Raw genomic sequence first — 27,934 nt, 5'->3', positions numbered from 1 at the left:
TATAATGCAACCATTACAAATTATAAATATGCAACTTGGATAGAATCATGGAAGTTTATTTGTTAAATGATATTAAGTAAAACCGTAGAATGCAAGATTAAAGGGATGCTGTATTTGTTAATTATGTGAAGAATTTACCTATGAATAAAGATTATGTAGTTCCATAGCAACACCTAGTTATGTAGGCAAATTTTACCTAAATCACTGAAGTGTAAAAGTTTTCTATAAGTATGAAGGAAAAATTATCTCAGGTCTTCAGTTGGATACCCAACAACCACAGACTGTCAAACCCCTAACACCTGGCCTGTGCTTGGATCGTGTAGTGCCTGCTCCAGGTCCTGGTCGACGTCTCCCAGAGCAGGAAACCCGGGGAGCCCAGCATTGAGGCCGTGGCTGTGAGCACCCAGCACGGATCCATCCTGCAGCTTAATGACACCGTGGAGGAAAAGCAAGTTTGTAGGTTCGTAGCTGCTATGATGTGACCTACTGACACCTGCACTTTCTCTCTACTATTTTTTTCCTGTTTGGGTTTTAGCTTCTTCTTTCAAAATATCTTTCTGTGTCTTCCCTGGTCTGCACCCAGGAATGCCTATCACTCTGCCTGGGTGACATTACCAACATCCAACTGCTTATTTCCTAACCTAATGATGTTTCTTCATTTTACCTAATCTTTGTAGGCTGGAATACAAATTTGGAGAATTTGGAAACTATTCTCTCTTGGTAAAGCACACCCATGATGGAGTCAATGAAATTGTGTGTGACCTGGTCGTTAATGAGAAGCCAGTTGACAGTAACCTTCGTACGTACATGCTCTTGGTTGATTTTTATGTTTTAAAAATATTTATTTATTTATTTATTTGGCTGCTCCAGGTCTTAGTTGTAGCATGTGGGATCTAGTTGCCTGACCAGGTCTTAGTTGTAGCATGTGGGATCTAGTTGCCTGACCAGGGATCGAACCTGGGCCCCCTGCACTGGGAACGCAGTCTCAGCCACTGGACCACCAGGGAAGTCCCTCTTGGTAAATTTGCATTTTCAACGGTTTTAGTTTTTGAGTACTGTTTGCGACATTTTGGGTAATTTAAATCCTGGATTATAGGTTGTCTGTCTCACTTAGTTGTGGCATATTTGTAATGTATTTGTTGTGTCATTGGTGTAGACTGAAAAAATTATGTGACATACAAAAAATTATTTGTTGTATCAACATATTCTCATAGTTGTTATTTACTGTATTATGAAGTATAAATAAGCCAAAAAAATTAATGCAGTGGAAAGAAACTAGAAATAAGACAGTTGACTGTCAGGTGTCTTTCTTTGTTTTAGGATTTAGGGTACAGTGTTTCCTGTATGTGTCTCTGACTGTCCAGAGGTCCCCTTGGGTTCAGGAGGGATTGTTCATTCTCTAATAACTCCACTGGAGAAAATCTGTCCCTCCAAGCCCCCAGTAGATAGTATCAGGAATCCCTGGGGCTGTTCCAACAGTAAGTACTGTTCACAGTGACGCTGTTGAAGACTGTCAGAAGAACACTGGTAAGAGCCAATGTGAAAGAGCCAACGCGGGATGATTTAATCATTAGAAGAATAATGAATGTAATTGACGGAAACCTGTTGCACATACAAAAACCAGTGAGTTCACTATGAAGCTAAAAAGCACAAGGCCCCCTCCCCCAACAAAAACAATATTTTGGTTGCCTTTGAGGGTAACAAGGACACCTGGTGTTTACTGATGATCCTGGTAAAGGCAGGACCATCTCTCCTGCCTTCCCTGTTTTGACTATATCTTAGGGTAACGAAATAGTCCTAGATGATGAGGGTAAGTTCTTTAGAGAAGGAATCCAGCTAATGTGGCAGAATATTTTGCAACGCCCATTTAAGTTATTGATTTAGGCAAAAGCCATGAGTGGATGGAACCATCTAATGAAAGGGGAACTTTACACGGGAGGGGACAGGCCTTCACCAGCTGAACGCGGGCGTCGGGCACAAGGTCTGAAGCAGGAGGTGCTCCTGATGGGACATAGTGGGAAAGACACAGCACCTGCGAAGCGTTCCTGCCAGAGAAGTGGGACTTCTCGGCCAAGGCTTTACAGCTAACTTCCCATTTACAGAACGCACGGAGGATAGAGGAACAAGTTCAGTGACACCAGGCGAGGGGTCCTGGCAGATCTAGACCTCGAATGAGATGCCCTGATAGGAGAGAGCCAGCCTCGTGTAAATCAAGTCAGTGGCTGTGGACCAATGCATGGAGCTTAAGGCACGTTAACAATGCAGGCAAGATGCGAGCCTTGCTTGGATCCTGATTTGAACACATGGCCTACAACACACATTTTCGAGGCAACTAGAAAAATTTGAACATGGACTCAGTGTTAGCCAGGGAATTATTAATTTTGTATGACATTGTGCTTATACAGCAAAAGGTCCATTCTTAAGAAACTTTTAATTTTGAAATAGTTTTAGACTCACAGAAACGTTGCAAAACAGGGTTTCCATATACCCTTCACTCAGCTTCCCCTAAGCCCCTAAACTGTATAATCACAGTACAGCGATTCCATGTACAGTGATTGAAACCAGGAACTTCACGCACACAGCGCTATTAACTGAGCTGCGGAGTTCTCAGATTTCTCCAGTTGTCCTCCTCGTGTCCGTTTTGTGTCCAGGGTCCCACAGAGCATTTAGTGATCAGGTCTCCCAGGTCTCCTCTAATCTAACCTCATGGCCTCTAATCAGCCTTTCTTGGTCTTTCACGACCTTGACACTTTTGAAGAGGACTGGCCAGTTATTTTGTTACTTGGGTTTGCTTGCTGCCTTCTTGTGACCCAGAAGAGGCCGTGCGTCTTCAGTAGCATCCTACGGAAGAGATGCAGTGTCCTCCTCAGGGGGTCACGTAAGAGTTGCATGACGTACATAGACATACATCCTGAAGATGTGGGAATGAAATAGCTTGATGTCTGGGATTTGCTTAAAAGACTTCAGGTGGAAAAAAAAAAAAGGGTGAGTAGTAGTAGTAGATGAAGCAAGAGTGACAATGTTTGATATTCTAGAGTCTAGGTGACGGCTATATGTGGGTTTATTGTACAGGTCTCTGTACTTTTGTGTATGTTTGATATTTTTCATGATGAAAATTAGCGCTTCCCTCACGAAGAGTATTCTCAGTTGTTAATAAGAAATTTCACATAAGGATATAGGCTTTTCCTTCATACGTTTCCATTTTTATTTGTTTGCCTTTTTCTTTTTTTAATTTTTAAATTTGTTTTCTTGAAGTATAGTTGATGTACAATGTTGTGTTAATTCGACTATACAGCGGAGTGATTCAGTTATACGTATACATACATTCCTTTTCATATTCTGTTTGCATTTTTCATGTACAGATTCACGGTAATGACACGACAGCGTTTGGTGATGATATGTTTTCTTCATTTTTGCAGCTGTGAGCATCGCGTTCCTCGTCGGCCTGGTGCTCATCATTGTGGTGTCCCTTCTAAGGTTCTCGCTGAGGTAAGCAGGCGTTGGGGGGGCCACACTGGGGAAAGTAGAATACAGAATAACTGTATTCAGAAAGGGTAGTTGGACCATTATTCCTGGATTAAATGAAAACTTACTGTGTCCACCATGCCCAGTGTAGTCCTAGGCATCAGGGATTCAGTGTCGAATAAGAGATGGTCCCTGACTTCAGGGAAATAATAACCTAGTGCGAATGGCTCTCTGCCTTCAATTCTCCCACGTGGCTGAAGATGTAGAAGAAAATACTTGAGCAGTCATTATTTCCTGACAGACTCTCACATCCTGCCACGTAGCGCATGGAAGAGGCCTGTGATGGTCTTGGGAGGTGCTGCCACACTGACTGTCTTCCTCCTCTTGGCTCTGAACCCAGAGGCCACGCCTCTGGTCCAGCTTCCCAGCTCCTGTGGTGGGGACCTCCGACCTCAGGGTGGACTCTCCCTTGGTTAGGGTCGGCCAGCTTGGAGAGGGGATTCCTTCTCCTGCCTGGTAAACAACGATTCTGGTGAGTGGATTTGTGGACTGCAGAAGGAAAAGAAAGTGAAATAGACCCAGGCCTGGCACATCACCTTGCCAAGGGAAGGTCTTTCCTCTTAAAAGGAATAAGGTTGAATTTTCACATGCTCAGCTGGTTACGGTCTCAGGAAAGACCGTGAGATTTTATTGGTGAGCTGGATCCAAATTGGAAGAAAGAACCTGCTAGCTTGGGGAAGTCCTGCACCTTTGGGGAGTTTATCACTCTGACCCTTTAGGGACGGAGTGCAATCCGCAAAGAGGAGTTGCATTACTTTGGTGATAAGATGTAAATGGTGTTCCAGTTTATTAGAGTGTTTTCATTTGGTGCTTTGGTTGTGAATGTATCCATTACATGGTGTTTAAAGTGGTAGATAGCTGATATCAGACTTGCAAAGAGAAGAATCCCACCTTGCCCCACTGTGGAATTGAAACTCCTTTTACATGTGATTCCCTTTGCAGCCTGTGGGCACAAAGCTCTTGTGGGGAAAGCAAGGGTCCCTTGTACCTTTCCCCATCACTTTCCAGTGTGCCCATGGAAGCCTAGGGAAGTTCAGATTTGTCTGAACCAGAAAAGAATCTGAAAAAGTAGTAAGAATACAGCATCTTTCTCCTTTTCACTTGGGGAACAAGCATGTACAAGAAAATAAGTGCTTTTTTTAATTTTAATTTTTAAATATCTTCTTTTACCTTTCCTTAGATGGTTCTGTTTTCAAGTTTTCTTGTGATGGTGATGCTATTAGTGCTGGATAAACTAGAAATGGGAGTTGAGTTGTAAGGAAAAAAAGAAATTAAAAATATAAGCAATGGGTATATGGAACATGTTTGGATACTGACTTGACCAGTTAAACTGTAAAAAAGACAGGAAAATTGAACTTGCTATTTGATAATATTGAGGAATTGTTGATAATATTCTTAAAGGAGGTAATAGAATTGCAGTATGTTTAAAAATAAAGAGTCCTTATCGTTTTCTTTTTTTTAACATCTTTATTGGAGTATAATTGCTTTACAATGGTTTGTTAGTTTCTGCTTTATAACTAAGTGAATCAGCTATACATATACAGATATCCCCATGTCTCCTCCTTCTTGCGTCTCCCTCCCACCCTCCCTATCCCACCCCTCTAGGTGGTCACAAAGCACGAGCTGATCTCCCTGTGCTATGCGGCTGCTTCCCACTAGCTAGCTATTTTACATTTGGTAGTGTATATATGTCCATGCCACTCTCTCATTTCGTCCCAGCTTACCCTTACCCCCTCCCCGTGTCCTCAAGTCCATTCCCTACATCTGCATCTTTATTCCTGTCCTGCCCCTAGGTTCTTCAGAACCTTTTTTTTTTAGATTCCGTATATATGTTAGCATACGGTATTTGTTTTTCTCTTTCTGACTTACTTCACTCTGTATGACAGACTCTAGGTCCATCCACCTCACTACAAATAACTCAAATTCGTTTCTTTTTATGGCTGAGTAATATTCCATTGTATATATGTGCCACATCTTCTTTATCCATTCATCTATCGATGGACACTTAAGTTGCTTCCATGTCATGGCTATTGTAAATAGAGCTGCAATGAACATTGTGGTACATGACTTTTTTTGAATTATGGTGTTCTCAGGGTATAGATGCCCAGTAGTGGGATTGCTGGGTCATATGGTAATTCTGTTTTTAGTTTTTTAAGGAACCTCCATACTGTTCTCCATAGTGGCTGTATCAATTTACATTCCTACCAACAGTGCAAGAGGGTTCCCTTTTCTCCACACCCTCTCCAGCATTTATTGTTTGTAGATTTTTTGATGATGGCCATTCTGACTGGTGTGAGGTGATACCTCGTTGTGGATTTGATTTGCATTTCTCTAACGGTTAATGATGTTGAGCATCCTTTCATGTGTTTGTTGGCCACCTGTATACCTTCTTTGGAGAAATGTCTATTTAGGTCTGCCCATTTTTGGATTGGGTTGTTTGTTTTTTTGATATTGAGCTCCATGAGCTGCTTGTAAATTTTGGAGATTAATCCTTTGTCAGTTGCTTCGTTTGCAAATATTTTCTCCCATTCTGAGGGTTGTCTTTTCATCTTGATTATGGTTTCCTTTGCTGTGCAAAAGCTTTTAAGTTTCATTAGGTCCCATTTGTTTATTTATTTATTTATTTATTTTTATTTTTATTTATTTACTTTTGGCTGTGTTGGGTCTTCATTTCTGTGCGAGGGCTTTCTTTAGTTGCGGCGAGCAGGGACCACTCTTCATCGCGGTGCGCAGGCCTCTCACTGTCGCGGCCTTTCTTGTTGCGGAGCACAGGCTCCAGATGCGCAGGCTCAGTAGCTGTGGCACACGGGCCCAGTTGCCCCGCGGCATGTGGGATCTTCCCAGAGCAGGGCTTGAACCCGTGTCCCCTGCATTGGCAAGCAGATTCTCAACCACTGCACCACCAGGGAAGCCCCCATTTGTTTATTTTTGTTTTCATTTCCATTTCTCTAGGAGGTGGGTCAAAAAGGATCTTGCTGTGATTTATGTCATAGAGTGTTCTGCCTATGTTTTCCTCTAAGAGTTTTATAGTGTCTGGTCTTACATTTAGGTCTTTAATCCATTTTGAGTTTATTTTTGTGTATGGTGTTAGGGAGTGTTCTAATTTCATTCTTTTACATGTAGCTGTGCAGTTTTCCCAGCACCACTTATTGAAGAGGCTGTCTTTTCTCCATTTTATACTCTTGCTGCCTTTATCAAAGATAAGGTGACCATATGTGCGTGGGTTTATCTCTGGGCTTTCTATCCTGTTCCATTGATCTATATTTCTGTTTTTGTGCCAGTACCACCCTGTCTTGATTACCGTAGCTTTGTAGTATAGTCTGCAGTCAGGAAGCCTGATTCCTCCAGCTCCGTTTTTCTTTCTCAAGATTGCTTTGGTTATTTGGGGTCTTTTGTGTTTCCATACAAATCGTGCAATTTTTTGTTCTAGTTCTGTGAAAAATGCCATTGGTAGTTTGATAGGGATTGCATTGAATCTGTAGGTTGCTTTGGGTAGTATAGTCATTTTCACAATGTTGATTCTTCCAAGCCAAGAACATGGTATATCTCTCCCTCCGTTTGTATCATCTTTAGTTTCTTTGATCAGTGTCTTATAGTTTTCTGCATACAGTTTTTGTCTCCTTAGGTAGGTTTATTCTTAGGTGTTTTATTCTTTTTCTTGCAGTGGTAAATGGGAGTGTTCCCTTAATTTCTCTTTTAGATTTTTCATCATTAGTGTATAGGAATGCAACTGATTTCTGTACATTAATTTTGTATCCTGCTACTCTTATGCATAGTGTCATGACATCTGCAAACAGAGGCAGTTTTACTTCTTCTTTTCCAATTTGGATTCCTTTTATTTCTTTTTCTTCTCTGATTGCTGTGGCTAAAACTTCCAAAACTATGTTGAATAATAGCGGTGAGAGTGGGCAACCTTTTCTTGTTTCTGATCTTAGAGGAAATGGTTTCAGTTTTTCACCATTGAGAACAATGTTGGCTGTGGGTTTGTCATATATGGCCTTTATTATGTTGAGGTAGTTTCCCTCTATGCCTACTTTCTGGAGAGTTTTTATCATAAATGGGTGTTGAATTTTGTCAAAAGCTTTTTCTATGTTTATTGAGATGATCATATGGTTTTTCTTCTTCAGTTTGTTAATATGGTGTATCACATTGATTGATTTGTGTATATTGAAGAATCCTTGCATTCCTGGGATAAACCCCACTTGATCATGGTGTATGATCCTTTTCACGTGCTGTTGGATTCTGTTTGCTAGTATTTTGTTGAGGATTTTTGCATCTATGTTCATCAGTGATATTGGCCTGTAGTTTTCTTTTTTTGTGATATCTTTGTCTGGTTTTGGGATCAGGGTGATGGTGGCCTCATAAATTGAGTTTGGGAGTGTTCCTCCCTCTGCTATATTGTGGAAGAGTTTGAGAAGGATAGGTGTTAGCTCTTCCTAAATGTTTGATAGAATTTGCCTGTGAAGCCATCTGGTCCTGGGCTTTTCTTTGTTGGAAGATTTTTAATCACAGTTTCAGTTTCAGTGCTTGTGATTGGTCTGTTTGTATTTTCTGTTTCTTCCTGGTTCAGTCTCGGAAGCTCATGCTTTTTAAGAATTTGTCCATTTCCTCCAGGTTGTCCATTTCATTGGCAGATAGTTGCTTGTAGTAATCTCTCATGATCCATTGTATTTCTACAGTGTTAGTTGTTAGTTCTCCTTTTTCATTTCTAATTCTGTTGATTTGAGTCTTCTCCATTTTTTTCTTGATGAGTCTGGCTAATGGTTTATCAATTTTGTTTATCTTCTCAAAGAACCAGCTTTTAGTTTTATTGATCTTTGCTATTGTTTCCTTCATTTCTTTTTCACTTATTTCTGATCTGATCTTTATGATTTCTTTCCTTCTGCTAACTTTGGGGGTTTTTTGTTCTTCTTTCTCTTATTGCTTTAGGTGTAAGGTTAGGTTGTTTATTTGAGATTTTTCTTGTTTCTTCAGGTAGGATTGTATTGCTCTAAAACTCCTTCTTAGAACTGCTTGTGCTGCCTCCCATAGGTTTTGCATCGTTGTGTTTTCATTGTCATTTGTTTCTAGATATTTTTTGATTTCCTCTTTGATTTCTTCAGTGATCTCTTGGTTATTTAGTAGCATATTGTTTAGTCTCCGTGTATTTGTATTTTTTAGTTCTTTTCCTGTAATTGATATCTAGTCTCATAGTGTTGTGGTCAGAAAAGATACTTGATACTATTTCAGTTTTCTTAAATTTACCAAGGCTTGATTTGTGACCCAAGATATGGTCTATCCTGGAGAATGTTCCATGAGCACTTGAGAAGAAAGTGTACTCTGTTGTTTTTGGATGGAATGTCCTATAAATATCAATTAAGTCCATCTTGTTTAATGTATCATTTAAATCTTGTGTTTCCTTAGTTATTTTCATTTTGGATGATCTGTCCATTTGTGAAAGTGGGGTGTTAAAGTCCCCTACTATGATTGTGTTACTGTCGATTTCCCCTTTTATGGCTGTTAGCATTTGCCTTATGTATTGAGGTGCTCCTCTGTTGGGTGCATAAATATTTACAATTGTTATATCTTCTTGGATTGATCCCTTGATCATTATGTAGTGTCCTTCTTTGTCTCTTGTAATAGTCTTTATTTTAAAGTCTATTTTGTCTGATATGAGAATTGCTACTCCATCTTTCTTTTGATTTCCATTTGCATGGAATATCTTTTTCCATCCCCTCACTTTCAGTCTGTTTGTGCCCCTAGGTCTGAAGGTGGTCTCTTGTAGACAGCATATACACGTGTCTTGTTTTTGTATCCATTCAGCCAGTCATGTCTTTTGGTTGGAGCATTTAATCCATTTACATTTAAGGTAATTATCGATATGTATGTTCCTATTACCATTTTCTTTATTGTTTTGGGTTTGTTTTGGTAGGTCTTTTCCTTCTCTTGTGTTTCCTGCCTAGAGAAGTTCCTTTAGCATTTGTTGTAAAGCTGGTTTGGTGGTTCTGAATTCTCTTAACTTTTGCTTGTCTGTAAAGGTTTTAATTTCTCTGTCGAATCTGAATGAGATCCTTGCTGGGTAGAATAATGTTGGTTGTAGGTTTTTCCCTTTCATCACTTTAAATGTGTGCTGCCACTCCCTTCTGGCTTGCAGAGTTTCTGCTGAAAAATCAGCTGTTAACCTTATGGGGATTCCCTGTATGTTATTTGTTGCTTTTTCCTTGCTGCTTTTAATATTTTTTCGTTGTATTTAATTTTTGATAGTTTGATTGATATGTGTCTTGGCGTGTTTCTCTTTTGGTTTATCCTATATGGGACTCTGCACTTCCTGGACTTGACTGACTATTTCCTTTCCCATATTAGGGAAGTTTTTGACTATAATCTCTTCAAATATTTTCTCAGACCCTTTCTTTTTCTCTTCTTCTTCTGGGACCCCTATAATTCGAATGTTGGTGTGTTTAATGTTGTCCCAGAGGTCTCTGAGAATGTCCTCAATTCTTTTCATTCTTTTTTCTTTATTCTGCTCCCTGGCAGTTATTTCCACCATTTTATCTTCCAGCTCACTTATCCATTCTTCTGCCTCAGTTATTCAGTTATTGATTCCTTCTAGAGTATTTTTAGTTTCAGTAATTTTGTTGTTCATCATTGTTTGTTTGCTCTTTAGTTCTTCTAGATCCTTGTTAAATGTTTCTTGTGTTTTCTCCATTCTCTTTCCAAGCTTTTGGATCATCTTTACTGTCATTACTCTGAATTCTTTTTCAGGTAGGTTGCCTATTTTGTCTTCATTTATTTCGTCTTTTAGGTTTTTACCTTCCTCCTTCATCTGTAACAGTTTTTTTTTGATAAGTGGTGCTTTATTCCTATCTTACTGGTTGTCTGGCCCAAGGTTTCCAGCACTGGCGTTTGCAGGCAGTTGGTTAGAACCAGGTCTTGGTGTTGAGATGAGGACCTCCAGGAGGCCTCACTCCAATGAATATTCCCTGGGTCTGAGGTTCTCTGTTACTCCAGTGGTTTGGACTCAGAGCTCCCACCACAGGAGCTCAGGCCCGACATCTGGCCTGGGAACCAAGATCCTGCAAGCCAGTCGCTGGGGGTTCCTACCATCCCCTTAGGCATCTGTGGTCCCCCACCAGTGTCTGGTAGGTGCCCTAGTTGTGCAGAGACACGAATTCCGCGTCCTCCTAGTCCGGCATCTTGACTCTGCCTCCCGAGTCCTTATCTTTTAGCAGTACATACTGAAGTATTTTTGGATGAAATGATATGATGTCTATGATTTTCCTTTTTTTTTTAAAATATATTCTTTTAAAAAATTAATTAATTAATTAATTTGGTTGCACTGGGTTTTAGTTGAGGCAGGCGGGCTCCTTAGTTGTGACACACAGGCTCCTTATTTGCAGCTCACTGGCTCCTTAGTTGTGGCAGGCAGGCTCCTTAGTTGTGGCGTGCGAACTCTTCGTTGTGGCCTGCATGTGGGATCTAGTTCCCTGACCAGGGGTCCAACCCAGGCCTCCTGCTTGGGAGCACGGAGTCTTATCCACTGCACCACCAGGGAAGTCCCCTATGATTTTCTTTAAAATGATCAAGCCAAGTCAGGGAAAAGGGTCAGTGGGTGGAAGTATAGATGAAGTAAGATTGACCATGCTTCGTAGATACTTGTTGAAGGTGGGTAATGGGTCCATGGTGGTTCATTATACTAGTTTGTCTACTTATATGTATGTATATGTTTGAAACTTTCCGTGACCAAAAAAAAGGAAAGAAGAGGAAAAATCCTATGCCTTGAATATATTAAATGTTCAAATGTCCAAATTTTATGCAAAACCTGTATGAGTATGAAGTTTATTACACTTTTCAGTATCAAGAGAGCTGGAAGCACGGTACATATAAGGGCTTGTAATATTAGAAATGTTATATATAATTTCTATAAGAAAGCCCTCAATGATTTACAGACAAAGACTTGCCTTCTCTTGATTTTTTAATCAAAGAATTGTACTTACTAAAAGGGCAAATTTAATAGTTCTTATATACCAAATTAAAAATGCTAACTATTCATTATTATTTGAAAAATAACAAATTGGCCTGTTAGCTCTGAGTTTGACACAGTTGTTGGGTTGAGAAAGGATTCTGTGTGGACTTTAATAATCGGATGTGGGGACATAAAGTGGAAAGTTCATGTCCTTATGGGCACAAACAAAGTAAATAAGAGTGAAACTGTCCCAGAAAATTTCAGAAATTGTAAATAATAAACGATATTACCCCATCAAGTCACTAAGCTATCTTTAGTGTATTGGAAATCAGGATTCATTTCCACTGCAAAGTTTAAAAAAAAGAAAAGGGGAAGTAAAGTAAATCAGAATGTAAACATTGTGTAAAAGAGCTAAATATACTTTTTAAAACATTTTTTCAAACTAAGATCTCTCGTTTCAAAGAAAAACCAGTTAAGGTATTTATTTATCTTTTGTTAATCATGTGAATCAACTTAATATCCTCTGGATATCTTGTTGCACTAAAGCACCATCTAGGAGAAAGAACCCAGTACATTAACTGTGAGTCACTCCAAGGTCACTGTCAAACTTTCTCAGTTTGCATCTGTGCATATTTTTTTTTTTTGGCCATGCCACACGGCATGTGGGATCTTAGTTCCCCGACCAGGGATCGAACCTGTGCCCCCTGCAGTGGAAGCATGAAATCCCAACCACTGGATGGCCAGGGAAGTCCCACATCTGTGCATTTGTATTTGGTTGTAATTGAGTCTGAATACTATGATTTGCTTTTTGTATTTAATAGTTTGTATTTATATTTCTTTGTACAGACATTCTTTTTTTTTCCAGGGTGGACACATTTTTTTTTTCTTTTGTCTCTCTTTTTTTAAAATTTGTCTTACTGAAGTATAGTTGATTTACAGTGCTGTGTTAATTTCTACTGTACAGCAAAGTGATTCAGTTATACATGTATATACATTCTTTTTTTAAAATATTCTTTTCCATTATGGTTCATCATAGGATATTGAATACAGTTCCCTGTGCTGTATAGTAGGACCTTGTTGTTTATCCATTCTCTATATAATTGCATCTGCTAATCCCAACCTCCCATTCCATCCCTCTCCCACTCCCCTCTCCCCTTGGCAACCACAAGTCTGTTCTCTATGTCTGTGAGTCTGTTTCTGTTTCGTAGATAAGTTCATTTGTGTTGTATTTTTAGATTTTACATATAAGTGATATCATATGGTATTTGTCTTTCTCTATCTGACTTCACTTAGTATGATGGTGTCTGGGTCCATCCTGTTGCTGCACTCTTCCTGCTGTTTTAATAGCCATAGCTCATCCTGTCACAGATGAAGACACTGAGATTAGTCATTGCTGCACTGAGCACGTTTGGTTGTTGCAGGCTTCTGCTATTCTAACTTTAATAGTGTTGTTAATCAGAATTCCAGCCACGGGGAATAATGATCTCATTTCTCCCTCACAACACTTTTTTTTTTTTTTGAATTTTATTTTTTTATATAGCAGGTTCTTATTAGTTATCCATTTTATACATATTAGTGTATACATGTCAATCCCAATCTCCCAATTCATCACACCACCACCCCCGCCACTTTCCCCCCTTGGTGTCCAATTCGTTTGTTCTCTACATCTGTGTCTCTATTTCTGCCCTGCAAACTGGTTCATCTGTACCATTTTTCTAGGTTCCACATATATGCGTTAATATACGATATTTGTTTTTCTCTTTCTGACTTACTTCACTCTGTATGACAGTCTTTAGATCCATCCATGTCTCTACAAATGACCCAATTTTGTTCCTTTCTATGGCTGAGTAATATTCCATTGTGTAAATATACCACATCTTCTTTATCCATTCATCTCTCGATGGGCATTTAGGCTGCTTCCATGACCTGGCTATTGTAAATAGTGCTGCAATGAACATTGGGGTGCATGTGTCTTTTTGAATTATGGTTTTCTCTGGGTATATGCCCAGTAGTGGCATTGCTGGGTCATATGGTAATTCTATTTTTAGTTTTTTAAGGAACCTCCATACTGTTCTCCATAGTGGCTGTATCAATTTACATTCCCACCAACAGTGCAAGAGGGTTCCTTTTTCTCCCCACCCAATCCAGCATTTGTTGTTTGTAGATTTTCTGGTGATGCCCATTGTAACTGGTGTGAGGTGATACCTCATTGTAGTTTTGATTTGCATTTCTCTAATAATTAGTGATGTTGAGCAACTTTTCATGTGCTTCTTGGCCATCTGTATGTCTTCTTTGGAGAAATGTCTATTTAGGTCTTCTGCCCACTTTTGGATGGGGTTGTTTGTTTTTTTAATATTGAGCTGCATGAGCTGTTTATATATTTTGGAGATTAATCCTTTGTTGGTTGATTCGTTTGCATATATTTTTTCCCATCCTGAGGGTTGTCTTTTCGTCTTGTTTGTAGTTTCCTTTGCTTTGCAAAAGCTTTTAAGTTTCATTAGGTCCCATTTGTTTATTTTTGGTTTTATTTCCATTACTCTAGGAGGTGGATCAAAAAAGATCTTGCTGTGATTTATGTCAAAGAGTGTTCTTCCTATGTTTTCCTCTAAGAGTTTTATAGTGTTTGGTCTTACATTTACGTCTCTAATCCATTTTAAGTTTATTTTTGTGTATGGTGTTAGGGAGTGTTCTAATTTCATTCTTTTACATGTAGCTGTCCAGTTTTCCCAGCATCACTTATTGAAGAGACTGTCTTCTCCATTGTATATCCTTGCCTCCTTTGTCATAAATTAGTTGACCATAGATGCATGGGTTTATCTCTGGGCTCTCTATCCTGTTCCATTGATCTATATTTCTGTTTTGTGCCAGTACCATATTGTCTTGATTACTGTAGCTTTGTAGTATAGTCTGAAGTCAGGGAGTCTGATTCATCCAGCTCTGTTTTTTTCCCTCAAGACAGCTTTGGCTATTTGGGGTCTTTTGTGTCTCCATACAAATTTTAAGAGTTTTTGTTCTAGTTCTGTAAAAAAATGCCATTGGTAATTTGATAGGGATTGCATTGAATCTGTAGATTGCTTTGGGTAGTATAGTCATTTTCACAATATTGATTATTCGAATCCAAGAACATGGTATATCTCTCCATCTGTTGGTATCATCTTTAATTTCTTTCATCAGTGTCTTCTAGTCTTCTGCATACAGGTCTTTTTTCTCCCTAAGTAGGTTTATTCCTAGGTATTTTATTCTTTTTGTTGCAGTGGTAAATGGGATTGTTTCCTTAATTTCTCTTTCTGATTTTTCATTGTTAGTGTATAGGAATGCAAGAGGTTTCTGTGCATTATTTTTGTATCCTGCAAACTTACCAAATTCATTGATTAGTTCCAGTAGTTTTCTGGTGGCATCTTTAGGGTTTTCTATGTATAGTGTTGTGTCATCTGCAAACAATGACAGTTTTACTTCTTTTTCAATTTGTATTCCTTTTATTTCTTTTTCTTCTCTGATTGCCATGGCTTGGCCTTCCAAAACTGTGTTGAATAATAGTGGTGAGAGTGGACATCCTTGTCTTGTTCCTGATCTTAGAGGAAATGCTTTCAGTTTTTCACCATTGAGAATGATGTTTGCTGTGGGTTTGTCATATATGGCCTTTATTATGTTGAGATAGGTTCCCTCTATGCCCTGTTTCTGGAGAGTTTTTATCATAAATGGGTGTTGAATTTTGTCAAAAGCTTTTTCTGCATCTATTGAGATGATCATACAGTTTTCCTTTTTCAATTTGTTAATATGGTGTATCACATTGATTGATTTGCCTATATTGAAGAATCCTTGCATCCCTAGGATAAATCCTACTTGATCATGATGTATGATCCTTTTAATGTGTTGTTGGATTCTGTTTGCTTGTATTTTGTTGAGGAATTTTGCATCTATATTCATCAGTGATATTGGTCTGTAATTTTCTTCTTTTTGTAGTATCTTTGTCTGGTTTTGGTATCAGGGTGATGGTGGCCTCATGGAATGAGTTTGGGAGTGTTCCTTCCTCTGCAGTTTTTTGGAGGAGTTTGAGAAGGATGGGTGTTAGCTCTTCTCTAAATGTTTGATAGAATTCACCTGTGTAGCCATCTGGTCCTGGTATTTTGTTTGTTGGAAGATTTTTGATCACAGTTTCTATTTCATTACTTGTGATTGGTCTGTTCACATTTCGTTTCTTCCTGGTTCAGTCTTGGAAGGTTATACCTTTCTAAGAATCTATCCATTTCTTCCAGGTTGTCCATTTCATTGGCATAGAGTTGCTTGTAGTAGTCTCTTAGGATGCTTTGTATTTCTGTGGTGTCTTTTGTAACTTCTCCTTTTCATTTCTAATTTTATTGATTTGAGTCCTCTCCCTCTTTTTCTTGCTGAGTCTGGCTAATGGATTATCAATTTTGTTTATCTTCTCAAAGAACCAGCTTTTAGTTTTATTGATCTTTGCTATTGTTTTCTTTGTTTCTATTTCATTTATTTCTGCTCTGATCTTTATGATTTCCTTCCTTCTACTAACTTTGGTTTTTGTTTGTTCTTCTTTCTCTAGTTCCTTTAGGTGTAAGATTAGATTATTTATTTGAGATTTTTCTTTTTTCTTGAGGTAGGCTTGTATTGCTATAAACTTCCCTCTTAGAACTGCGTTTGCTGCATCCCACAGGTTTTGGATCGTTGTGTTTCTGTTGTAGTTTGTCTCTAGGTATTTTCTGATTTCCTCTTTGATTTCTTCAGTGATCTCTTGGTTATTTAGTAATGTATTGTTTAGCTTCCATGTGTTTGTGTTTTTTATGGTTTTTTCCCTGTAATTGATTTCTTTTTTTTTTTTTTTTTTTAAACTTTCAGGGAAATTTATTAAAGAGAAACATTGACTGAAACCATTGAACACAGGGCATAACAACACACAGAGGAACTTCTAACGGCCACCGGATCCAACAGGTCCCGGCCCCCCATCCCAGGGTCCCCAACAAGGTGCCTCTGCTGCACCCCACCAGGCGGCCCTCCATCCCCCCCCAGTCTCCCTTCCTCAGGGCCCCGCTGGTGGCCTCTTGCCAGGACGATGGGCACCGGCAATGCCCACTTCCCCCGGGGCAGCCCCTCCCCCTCTGGCCCACATGCCCGGGGCCTGGCCCTGCCCTATGGCGGGCACAGGACAGTCCCACAGCAGGGCACGCACCACCGAGCCGAGGACATGGAGTCCCGAGGAACAGCGGGGTGGCCCAGCAGAGCACAGGCCCTGGGGTCCTCCCGCAGACCTCCTGCAGCCCCGGTCCAGGTCTTCCTTCCCAAGGTCCCAGGTGGGCTCCCAGGTCCTGGGGTGGGCGCTGGCTCTGACCTCGTCCATCCCGTCCTCCCCGCCGGCTCCTGGGACTGGGCTCAGGGTCTCCGCGCCGGGCCAGGGTCGGGGGGAACTGCTCAGAGGAGAGCAGACGCACACTTCCACAACAAGAAGCAGCGCTGGGCCTGAATCTACGCCCAGAAAGCACACGTTGAGCTCACGACACTGGCCCACAGAGACCAGAGCCTTGGCTGGCACGTGGCGCACCACAGGGCTCCGCGGGGGGACGATGCCTAGGGTGTGTGTGTTGGGGGGAGGGGAGCGGGGGCTGGGGGGCTCCTTGACACCTGGGTCCCTCTGGGGCCTACAGGGACACATTTGGGCTTGCCAGCACAGGGAGCAGCCTGCCTCAGAGGGGGAACACTGAATAGGGGTCCCCTCTCGGGAGGGAGGCCCAGGCACCTTGAGTGGCCCCTGACGTCTCCCAGGGCAGTGTGGGTGGCAGCCATCTGCAGGTGCCCCTCACCTGGGCCGGGGCTGGTCACTCAGGGCTGCTCCCAGGTGGCAGGCTTCGGGGCTGGCCACTCAGGGCTGCTCCCAGGTGGCAGGCTTCGGGGCTGGCCACTCAGGGCTGCTCCCAGGTGGCAGGCTTCGGGGCTGGCCTTGGCATTGGCAGCTGGCGAGTTGTGCTTCTCCAGGCCAGTCCCAGGTCTCCAGTGGCCATGCACAAACCTAGGTAGAACAAAACACTCCTCCCTCCCGCCAACAAATTCCCTTGGACCCTGCCCGGACCCCCCTCCTCCTCCTGCCCCTCGTCCTCTTCTCCATGTCTCCCTCCTCCGTCTCCTCCCTCTCCTCCTCCTTTGGAACAAACGCTTCCCTGCACCCCCCACTCACACCAAAGCCAGTTGTGGGGTACTGGGCCACCAGGTACTCAGCGCCCTGCCTGCCAAGCTGAGCCGACGCTCTCACCTGGGATCGTCTCCTCACAGCGTTTGCTGTCCTTGTCCCTATTGCCCTTGCAGGCTGCAGGGGGAGGAGACTGCCCCCGGCCCTCACTTGCGCACAGGCTCCAGGGGGCTGCCTTCCTGGGGCGGGGCTCCCCTCGAGCGGTGTAGATGATCCTGAAGACGGGCTGGACCCTGTGGTGTCCCCTCAGGGGCACCTCCTCTCTGCCCCGCAGCTCTTCCTCGCCAGCGCCAGTGCTAGCGCTGGCTCCTTCCGGCAGGGGCGGCCCCAGGGGAGGCGCCTCTAGGCCCCACGTGGCCTGGGGGCCCATCAGCATCACTAGCTCAGAGCCCACAGGGTGGGCGTCTGAGGGTGGCCAGAAGACAGGGCTGATGCCAGAGCCCCCGACTATACCTTTCTCAGCCTCTGCTGTGTTGGGGTCTCTGTCTGAGGCTCGGGTACCCCTCGTGCTGGGTATGGCGGCTCCCCGCTTGTGTCGCCGGTGCCTCCCTGAGCTGACGTTGGCTTGGTTGGTGGAGTCCCTTCCAGCTGGTGCATGCCGAGGGGGCTGGGCCTGGGCCTGGCTGCCCTGCCCCTCTGCCCCAGTCAAGGCCCCCACTGTTCCTGCGGACGGCCCCTTCCCCTCGTTAGAGTATCTGGGTTGCCTGCTAGGGGAGGGGGTGCCTGGATATCCTGAGCCTATGCTTCCTCGGGCTTGGGGTGGCTCATGGCCCCAGCCCGCATCTCGTTTCCCAGCTCCTCTGCTGCAAGCTGAGGCTTCTGCTTTGCTGGGGGCTGGTTCTCGGCCCTAGGACACGCTGCCTGGCTGTGGCCTTCCTCCCCAGTCCCGCAGAGGCACGGCACCTGCCTGCGCTTCAGTGACAGGGTAGCCCCTGTCTGGACGGTCTCAGCGCTGCTCCCACGAAACAGCCATGCCTGCACCATGACCGGAGGGGCTGACACACTGGTTTCTGCCAGTACCTGGGGGCCAGAGGCCCTGCGGCCCCTTCCCACTTGCCTCTGCTTCTCCCTGGCCACTGCCATGGTGGCCTCCCACTCCTCCTCGTCTCGAATGAGCTTCAGTAACTGCAGGAAAGTGGGCGCACGCCCTCGCTGCTCCAGGAGCTTGAACTTGCCCTGGAGGGCGGGGCTCATGGAGGCCTGAGCCAGGACGTGTTTCAGGCGAATCATGTCTGCGCTTCTCACTGACAAGGGGCTGTGCTGCAGGGCGTTCTGCAGCAGGGGCTCTAACCGTAGCAAAAAATCAGAGACTTTCTCTCCGGACTTCTGGCATGTCTGGAGGAAGTTTGAATGTGAGGTTCTATAGTCCTCTTTACTCCCGAAGATCTGCTTCAGGGTGTCCAGGCACTGCTCCACAGTCATGGAGTCATTGTTGGCCCGGAGCACCTGTATGAGGGACAGCGCGGGGCCCTCTAAGCTTTCCAGGAAACGCCGCTGCTTCTCTACCTCAGGCACCTGCCACATCTGCATCATCTCAGTCACCTGCTCTAGCCAGGCTTCAAAGTTCTCTTCGCCTGGGTCTGGGAATGTGCTTCCCGAAAACACCTTCAGTTTTGGGTACCACATGCTTTCTTTCAGAGGCTGCAGGACTGGTGGCTCGACTTGAGCCAAGCCTTTTGGCTCTACGTCCTCAGGGTAAGTGCTATGCTCCAGGGTATTGACCACATCTACCATTCTCCGGCCCTCATCTTTCAGGAAGTAGTTCAGTCTGTTGATACGTTCATCATCTGGGCTATGGGGCTTCACCACCACTTCCCAGGTACCTCCCCTTCCTGGGATCTGATTGGGCATCATAGCATAATTGACCTCGTCAGCCAATTCAATGAAAACTGCCTTAGAGTTGTCTTCCCATCTGAACATTCTGCCCAGCACACTGTAGGCACACAGGGGCTGTAAGCCCGCCTTCAGGGTCTCTGTAATTTCCTCTTCACTACAGTCCACAGGGATGCCCACGATCAGCACGGCCTTCCTGGGGTCCAGGCCCATCCCCTTGCACCAATCCTCCAACAGATTCACAGCCATTGCTCCCACTGCCTATGGACTGATCTAATGCTAGGGGCAGTAATCAGCTCACAGCGTTTGACCAGGACTCAAGGAACTCTGAGTCAATGCCAAGTATGAAGGCAGAATCGTTCTGGGTTTCCACAGCCTCTGCTTGCCGTGGCCTCCTCCTCCAAGTCCAAGGACTCCTCTGTGTGTACTGGAGGTGCCTGCTGGAGACGCCTGCAGGCCGGGGCGCCGGTGCACCACACCACCACGCGTCCGTTGCCACTGCTCGCGCACTGCATTCTCCTGTAATTGATTTCTAAGCTCATAGCGTTGTGGTCAGAAAAGATGCTTGATATGATTTCAATTTTCTTAAATTTACTGAGGCCTGATTACTGACCCAAGGTGTGATCTATCCTGGAGAATGTTCCATGTGCACTTGAGAAGAAAGTGTAATCTGCTGTTTTTGGATGGAATGTCCTATAAATATCAATTAAATCTGTCTGGTCTGTTGTGTCATTTAAAGCTTGTGTTTCCTTATTAATTTTCTGTTTGGATCATCTGTCCATTGGTGTAAGTGAGGTGTTAAAGTCCCCCACTATGATTGTGTTACTGTCGATTTCCTCTTTTATAGCTGTTAGCAGTTGTCTTATGTATTGAGGTGCTCCTATGTTGGGGTGCATATATATTTATAATTGTTCTATCTTCTTCTTGGATCGATCCCTTGATCATTAGGTAGTGTCCTTCCTTGTCTCTTGTAACAGTCTTTATTTTAAAGTCTATTTTGTCTGATATGAGAATTGCTGCTCCAGCTTTCTTTTGATTTCCATTTGCATGGAATATCTTTTTCCATCCCCTCACTTTCAGTCTGTATGTGTCCCTAGGTCTGAAGTGGGTCTCTTGTAACAGCATATATATGGGTCTTGTTTTTGTATCCATTCAGCAAGCCTGTGTCTTTTGGTTGGAGCATTTAGTCTATTCACGTTTAAGGTAATTATTGATATGTATGTTCCTATTACCATTTTCTTAGTTGTTATGGGTTTGTTTTTGTAAGTCCTTTTATTCTGTTGTGTTTCCCACTTAGAGAAGTTCCTTTAGCATTTGTTGTAGAGCTGGTTTGGTGGTGCTGAATTCTCTTAGTTTTTGCTTGTCTATAAAGCTTTTGATTTCTCTGTCTAATCTGAATGAGATCCTTGCCAGGTAGAGTAATCTTCATTGTAGGTTCCTCCCTTTCATCACTTTAAATATATCATGCCACTCCCTTCTGGCTTGTAGAGTTTCTGCTGAGAAATCAGCTGTTAACCTTATGGGAGTTCCCTTGTATGTTATTTGTCATTTTTCCCTTGTTGCTTTCAATAATTTTTCTTTGTCTTTAATTTTTGATAGTTTGATTACTATGTGTCTCGGCGTGTTTCTCCTTGGGTTTATCCTGCCTGGGGCTCTTTGCGTTTCCTGGACTTGGGTGGCTATTTCCTTTCCTGTGTTAGGGAAGTTTTCGACTATAATGTCTTCAAATATTTTCTCTGGTCCTTTCTCTCTCTCTTCTCCTTCTGGGACCCCTATAATGCGAATGTTGTTCTGTTTAATGTTGTCCCAGAGGTCTCTTAGGCTTTTTTTTTTTTTTTCCATTCTTTTTTCTTTATTCTGTTCTGTGGCAGTGAATTCCACCATTCTGTCTTCCAGGTCACTTATCTGTTCTTCTGCCTCAGTTATTCTGCTATTGATTCCTTCTAGTGTATTTTTTTTTAATATATAAATTTATTTATTTATTTATTTATTTATTTTTGGCTGTGTTGGGTCTTCGTTTCTGTGCGAGGACATTCTCTAGTTGGTGGCAAGCGGGGGCCACTCTTCATTGCGGTGCGCGGGCCTCTCACTATCATGGCCTCTCTTGTTGCGGAGCACAGGCTCCAGACGTGCAGGCTCAGTAGTTGTGGCTCACGGGCCTAGTCGCTCCACGGCATGTGGGATATTCCCAGACCAGGGCTCGAACCCGCGTTCCCTGCATTGGCAGGCAGATTCTCAACCACTGCGCCATCAGGGAAACCCCTCCTAGTGTATTTTTGATTTCAGTTATTGTATTGTTCATCTCTGTTTGTTCTTTAATTCTTCTAGGTCTTTTTCTTTAATTCTTCTAGGTCTTTGTTAAACATTTCTTGCATCTTCTTGATCTTTGCCTCCATTCTTTTTGCGAGGTCCTGGATCATCTTCACTGTCATTATTCTGAATTCTTTTTCTGGAAGATTTCCTATCTCCACTTCATTTAGTTGTTTTTCTGGGGTTTTATCTTGTTCCTTCATCTGGTACATAGCCCTCTGCCTTTTCATCTTGTCTGTCTTTTTGTGAATGTGGTTTTTGTTCCACAGGGTGCAGGATTGTAGTTCTTCTTGCTTCTGCTGTCTGCCCTCTGGTGTATGAGGCTATCTAAGAGGCTTGTGCAAGCTTCCTGATGGGAGGGACTGGTGGTGGGTAGAGCTGGGTGTTGCTCTGGTGGGCAGAGCTCAGTAAAACTTTAATCTGCTTGTCTGCTGATGGGTGGGCTGGGTTCCCTCCCTGTTGGTTGTTTGGCCTGAGGCAACCCAACACTGGCGCCTATCCGGGCTCTTTGGTGGGGCTAATGGCGGACTCTGGAAGTGCTCACGCCAAGGAGTACTTCCCTGAACTTCTGCTGCCAGTGCCCTTGTCCTCATGGTGAGACACAGCCACCTCCCGCCTCTGCAGGAGACCCTCCAACACTAGCAGGTAGGTCTGGTTCAGTCTCCTATGGGGTCACTGCTCCTTCCTCTGGGTCCCATTTGCACACTACTTTGTGTGTGCCCTCCAAGAGTGGAGTCTCTGTTTCCCCCAGTCCTGTCGAAGTCCTGCAGTCAAATCCCGCTAGCCTTCAAAGTCTGATTCTGTAGGAATTCCTCCTCCTCTTGCCAGACCCCCAGGTTGGGAAGCCTGACATGGGGCTCAGAACCTTCACTCCAGTGGGTGAACTTCTGTGGTATAAGTGTTCTCCAGTCTGTAAGTCACCCACCCAGCAGTTATGGGATTTGATTTTACTGTGATTGTGCCCCTCCTACCGTCTCATTGTGGCTTCTCCTTTGTCTTTGGATGTGGGGGTTTTTTTTGGTGAGTTCCAGTGTCTTCCTGTCGATGATTATTCACCAGTTAGTTGTGATTCCGGTGCTCTCGCAGGAGGGAGTGAGTACACGTCCTCCTACCCCGCCATCTTCCTCACAGCACTCTTGAACGAAAGCTCTGTCTTTATTCCTGTCTCATCGATCAGGAGACCATGCTGTCAGGGTGAAGCATTTGAAAGTACTTGGATTTCTACTTCCGTTTCGTTAAAACACTTTAAAATGTTTAATTCTTTGACTTGTATAGAATGTGAACTTTAAATTAATTTCCTTTCAATATGATACCATTTTGAAAATTCTGCCGAGGAAAACAAATTAACCAGGCCTTTTATTTATTTACAGCTTGGAAGACTTTCATGATTGGATTTCTAAAGCCATAAACTCTCAGGAAACTGATGGCCTCATCAATTCTGTGAGTTGTTAAAACGCATCGTGTGTGCTTTGGGTGTTTTCCTAGATTCGGATTTACAGTCTGCTGTTTAGTAATCTTAATTATCTCATGCTGTGCAAGGCCAGGTCATGTGTCCTGCTTTCTTGGTAAACAGCAGTCCTCGCTGGCCCCATGAAGGGTGCCCCCCCTGTCTTTGTGAGGCTGGAGCTTTAGCTGCTTTGTGATGCTGGGTGTGGAGATGGTTTTCACTCTTCAGGCAGCACTGTTGAATCAATCCGTTTAGGTAGAGAGTATCAAGATTAAGACAAAAGAGTGAGAGACATCAGTATTAAATCTATACATGGGATGGCCTGCTGTGATGATTCAACATACTGTCTGTGTTAATCGATTAATTATGGACGTATCTGTGTCCACTTATGGACACACTTGCTGGTACTCTTGCTCCTTTGTGGTCATTTATCAGCATGGCCACCGAGAGCTCAGCAGGAGGCACATAAACCAAATAAAGTGAAAAACCTAACCTCTAGGTGGGGTCTTTACAAAAGCAAATTAAACTATGATCCAGAACAATGATCCTTGGCTTTCACTCTGCTAATTTCTTCCCTAAAACACAGGAAAGTGTAGTTTACTCTTTTGTGTTATGAACTGTTTGCATTTTTCTCCTCTTTTCTGGCAGGAGCTGGGGTCTCCGAGCAGGGCGGGCGACCCCCCACCAGAGGCCTGGCGTCAGTCGGCGACCCCCCTGCGCCTCCGCTGCGTGGACACGTTCCGCGGGTATGTGGGCTCCCTGGTGACACGTGGGCACAGGTGGCCTCGGATGGCACGTTCCTAAGTCCACCCACTTGCAGCGGGAAGCATTTCACATACCTTTTACTCCCTAGGCTAGAAAGGATTTCCTGCCCTAAAGAGAAATCGGCAGCCTCTTCTGAGTTGAAAACTGTCATGAGAGCCAGGGTGACGTGTCACTGGAGAGCAGCTGTGGGAGAGGCCGGAGCCCGCCTCCCCTGGTGCACAGGTGCTGCTGAGAAAGCCACTCACACGTGTGAGCAGCTGCCCGAGCGCCCCGTGTCCGCTCAGCCCTGGACCGATGGGCCGGTGCCCCAGTCTGGAAACGGAACCCTCAGCCTCCTCCACCATTCGCACAGCAGCTCGGATATCAACTGATAGCAAATCCACAGAGTCCTGCAGTAAATTGTTATTTTCCAGTTCTGGGAAAAGAACGAAGGCCAGGACCAAACTCTGAAAATAGAGTCTAAAACTGTATGGCTGAAAAGCAATATCTAGGTGTCAGGTCTTCTGTTTCTCCCACTGAGGCCTTTCAAACTCCAGTGATAACCTGATAACTCTGACCCAGCTTCCCCAGCTCTGAGTGCTCCTGTGTGTGTATCCAAAGCCAGGCAGTAATAACAGTAATGATACTAATAGTAACCACTGCTAACAGTTTTGTGTCCTCATGGTATGCCAATCACTGTTCCAATTTGTCTTAATTTCTTTAATCTCTTAGCAATCCTATGAAGTATATACTTTTAATAATACACCTGTTTCACAGATAAAGAAATTGAGCCACAGAGTTGAGTAAGTTGGGCTCCAGAGTGCCCACAAATCACCCACTGACATACTAACTTTTTTTTTCCCTCCATTCTGAGAAATTAGCAGCAAACAACAGCACATGCAGAATCTATTTTATTGTATTTCTCTTCCTTTCGGAGATGTCCACAGGTGGACGGGAGTTGACACTGATTAAGTGCTAAGATATTTCAAGCACCGTTTAGGTGCTGTGATGTATGTTACTCTCCATCATGGTGCCCGTGGTCCCCGGGTCAGGGGTGCCCCTCCTTCACAGAGAACTGATGAGGGGCTCGCCTGAGGTCTAGTGGCTCCTAAGAGAGAGGGACCCAGGGCTTGACCCTGAAGACTGTCCCCTCCCACTACAGTTCTTTAACCTGAGACATCTAAGTAATTAGCACAAAGTGGAGTGATCGGGAATGTTTTGCACCGTTTTCAAGTTACACAGTTCAGTGTTGGTGTAAGTTTTTCTTCAGACATCATGTTGGAAGTGTTGGCAGAGAGGACTTTAGCGCAGGGTCCTAACCGTGATGGTTAGAAGTGGGAGTTTCCTGCTCGTTAAGTGTCTGCTTGTATCATGACGGCACCTGTGTCCTGCAGCCGGGCCATCCTTGTCACATGCCCAGGCCCTGAGAGCACATCTTTGTGGCTTTGCAGGATCGCTCTCATCCTCATGGTCTTCGTGAACTACGGAGGTGGGAGATACTGGTACTTCAGGCATGCAAGTTGGAACGGTAAGCCACCGCCGAGAGATCGCCTTGCTGACGCGGGCCCTCTGAGAGCCGCAGGTAGGAGGGCTCCTCGGCGTCCCCCAGGGGTTCTAGAGGTGAGCCCCACAGAGGCCCCTTAGGTCATCCTGTCAGCCTTCAGTTCTGTTCTTCCTTTCATGTGCTCTGGCTCCGAGATGCTTCGCTGCCATCACGTTGTCAACGATCCTTGTCCTCCTCTAGGTGTGCCGTGTACCTCAGCCGCATGGGCGTCCTGCCCTGAGACTCGTGGGCCTCCTGGGGGTGCCGTGGATCTGGGGGTGGCTGGAGTGGTGCTGAATAGTGGCTGTGAATCTGGCTGGGGGGTGGTCTAGGATGGGTTTTGAGTAAGATCTGCCTAAGAACACAGATTGTCCGCATACTTCTCTGTGGTGCTGCCATAGCAGGGGTGCTCTCAGGTAGCGCCCGGGCTGGCCCCTGGCCGCAGAGTCCAGGGAGCTCGGTGCTGCTTCACAAGGTTTTCCCAGGACTCGCCCTGTCAGTGTGAGATGGAAGCCGTCCCGGGTCGGGGAGCACCGACGTTCCAGGTCCTTTCCTCACTGTCGTGCTTGTGTTCTTCTGCAGGACTGACGGTGGCTGACCTTGTGTTCCCGTGGTGAGTTGCCAACCCGCCATCCGCTCTTCGTAGGCCATCTGCAAAGTTTTGGTTTCAGCGGATGCTGGACCTTCCCAACACCAGCTTTGAGTTCCAGGCTGCGGGCCTGTGCTGCCCACAGGTGATGGCGTGATGACGTCCTTCCGAAAGCCGGGTTCCTGAATCATTCTGACACTTGGCCTCGTGCTTATCTAAGACACTTGAGAATAAAAGACTGCTGATTTCAGAGGGAACATTTTATTAGTGTGGATATGATGTACAAGCTCCTGGAATCTCGTAGGAAATCATAAATTCTGAATATTCCACTAATCCTGAAAATAAATTTAAACATCTTAGTTCCTAAAAGGTATGCAGTATATCAGCATCAGGGAATTCTGATAAGTGTGTAGCAGTTAAGGATAGTAATAAGTTACACTTTAAAATAATAGTGGAGGACTTCCCTGGTGGTGCAGTGGTTAAGAACCCGCCTGCCAATGCAGGGGGCACGGGTTCAAGCCCTGGTCCGGGAAGATCCCACATGCCATGGAGCAACTAAGCCCCTGCGCCACAACTACTGAGCCTGCGCTCTATAGCCCGTGAGCCACAACTACTGAGCCCACGAGCCACAACTACTGAAGCCTATGTGCCTAGAGCCCATGCTCCGCAACAAGAGAAGTCACTGCAATGAGAAGCCCGCGCTCCGCAACGAAGAGTAGCTCCCGCTCGCCACAACCAGAGAAAGCCCGTGCGCAGCAACGAAGACCCAATGCAGCCATAAATAAACAAACAAATAAAAAAATAAAATAAAATAGAATAAAATAATAGTGGAGTACCCCGCTCTGCCCGGAGCATTCCCCTGTTGAGGGACTCTGGCCCCTGCACAACGTGGCTTTTTTGTCTTTGCTGAGATGCTTTGAGCGACTTGCCTCCATCATTTATAGGCAGGACCAGCCACTGGTTTGCGTCTTTGGTCCCCAGTGTTTCACTGCTAATGTGAACTCAGGTTTATCTGAGTGGGGGAGGAGTTCCTTTTGTTTTAATTGACGTATAGTTGATGTACAACATTATATAAGTTACAGGTGTACAATATAGGGATTCACAGTTTTTAAAGGGTACACTCCATTTATAGTTATTATAAAATATTGGTATTCCTTATGTTGTACAATACATCCTTGTAGCTTATTTTATACCTAGTGGTTTGTCTGTCTTTGATGGGAGGCTTGTCCATGGAAGCTGCAGTGAGTCCCGAAGGATCTCCCCCTAAGACAGGATGAGAAGGTGCACAGTCCTTCCAGCCCAACATTCTGATTCTTCTCCACCACTAAACCGGAAGTGGTTTCAGTCGTCGGTTTCTTTCAAAAATCACGTGTTGCTTCTCTTACATATTTGGTTATAAAATACTAATGACATAGAGACAAAAAAAGTTGGAAGTGGCCACCTAGTAATAGCTGTTGTTTTTTTAGGTTTGTGTTTATTATGGGATCTTCGATCTTTCTGTCAATGACTTCCGTTCTGCAGCGGGGATGTTCCAAATTCAGATTGCTGGGGAAAATTGCATGGAGGAGTTTCCTGTTAATCTGTATAGGAATTGTCATCGTGAACCCCAATTATTGCCTTGGTCCACGTAAGTATTTTCTCCCCTCTGTTAGAATGTATTCAGGTTGAAATAGGGAAACGATGTGTTATAATTTGAAAGAAGTGCAGTTTCTCCATCTCATGTACCTGCAAAAAGAACAGTTACTAGAAAAGTATATCTAATGCTTGTATGACTTTGGGCATTATTATTATTACTATCTTGGAAT

At 44.0% G+C, this 27,934-nt stretch overlaps 1 protein-coding gene across 3 annotated transcripts in view; it reads left to right on the top strand.

Annotated features, from left to right (window-relative positions):
- HGSNAT (heparan-alpha-glucosaminide N-acetyltransferase) overlaps positions 1-27,934 on the top strand; it is a 50,181-nt gene that overhangs the window by 10,944 nt on the left and 11,303 nt on the right. Inside the window, exons 3-10 of one of the 3 annotated variants that reach the window (XM_036838668.1) lie at positions 324-460; positions 678-799; positions 3,420-3,489; positions 23,177-23,246; positions 23,902-23,999; positions 25,449-25,525; positions 26,123-26,153; positions 27,596-27,756. In XM_036838668.1, coding sequence (XP_036694563.1) covers positions 324-460; positions 678-799; positions 3,420-3,489; positions 23,177-23,246; positions 23,902-23,999; positions 25,449-25,525; positions 26,123-26,153; positions 27,596-27,756 — 766 coding nt within the window. The other 2 variants (XM_036838669.1, XM_036838670.1) reach the window with 2 other exon arrangements.

The sequence above is a fragment of the Balaenoptera musculus genome, chromosome 21 (genome assembly GCF_009873245.2).
Source record: "Balaenoptera musculus isolate JJ_BM4_2016_0621 chromosome 21, mBalMus1.pri.v3, whole genome shotgun sequence".
Classification (NCBI taxonomy): Eukaryota; Metazoa; Chordata; class Mammalia; order Artiodactyla; family Balaenopteridae; genus Balaenoptera; species Balaenoptera musculus.
Note: the sequence above shows the minus strand (reverse complement) of the source record. Positions and strands in the feature narration are given on the sequence as shown.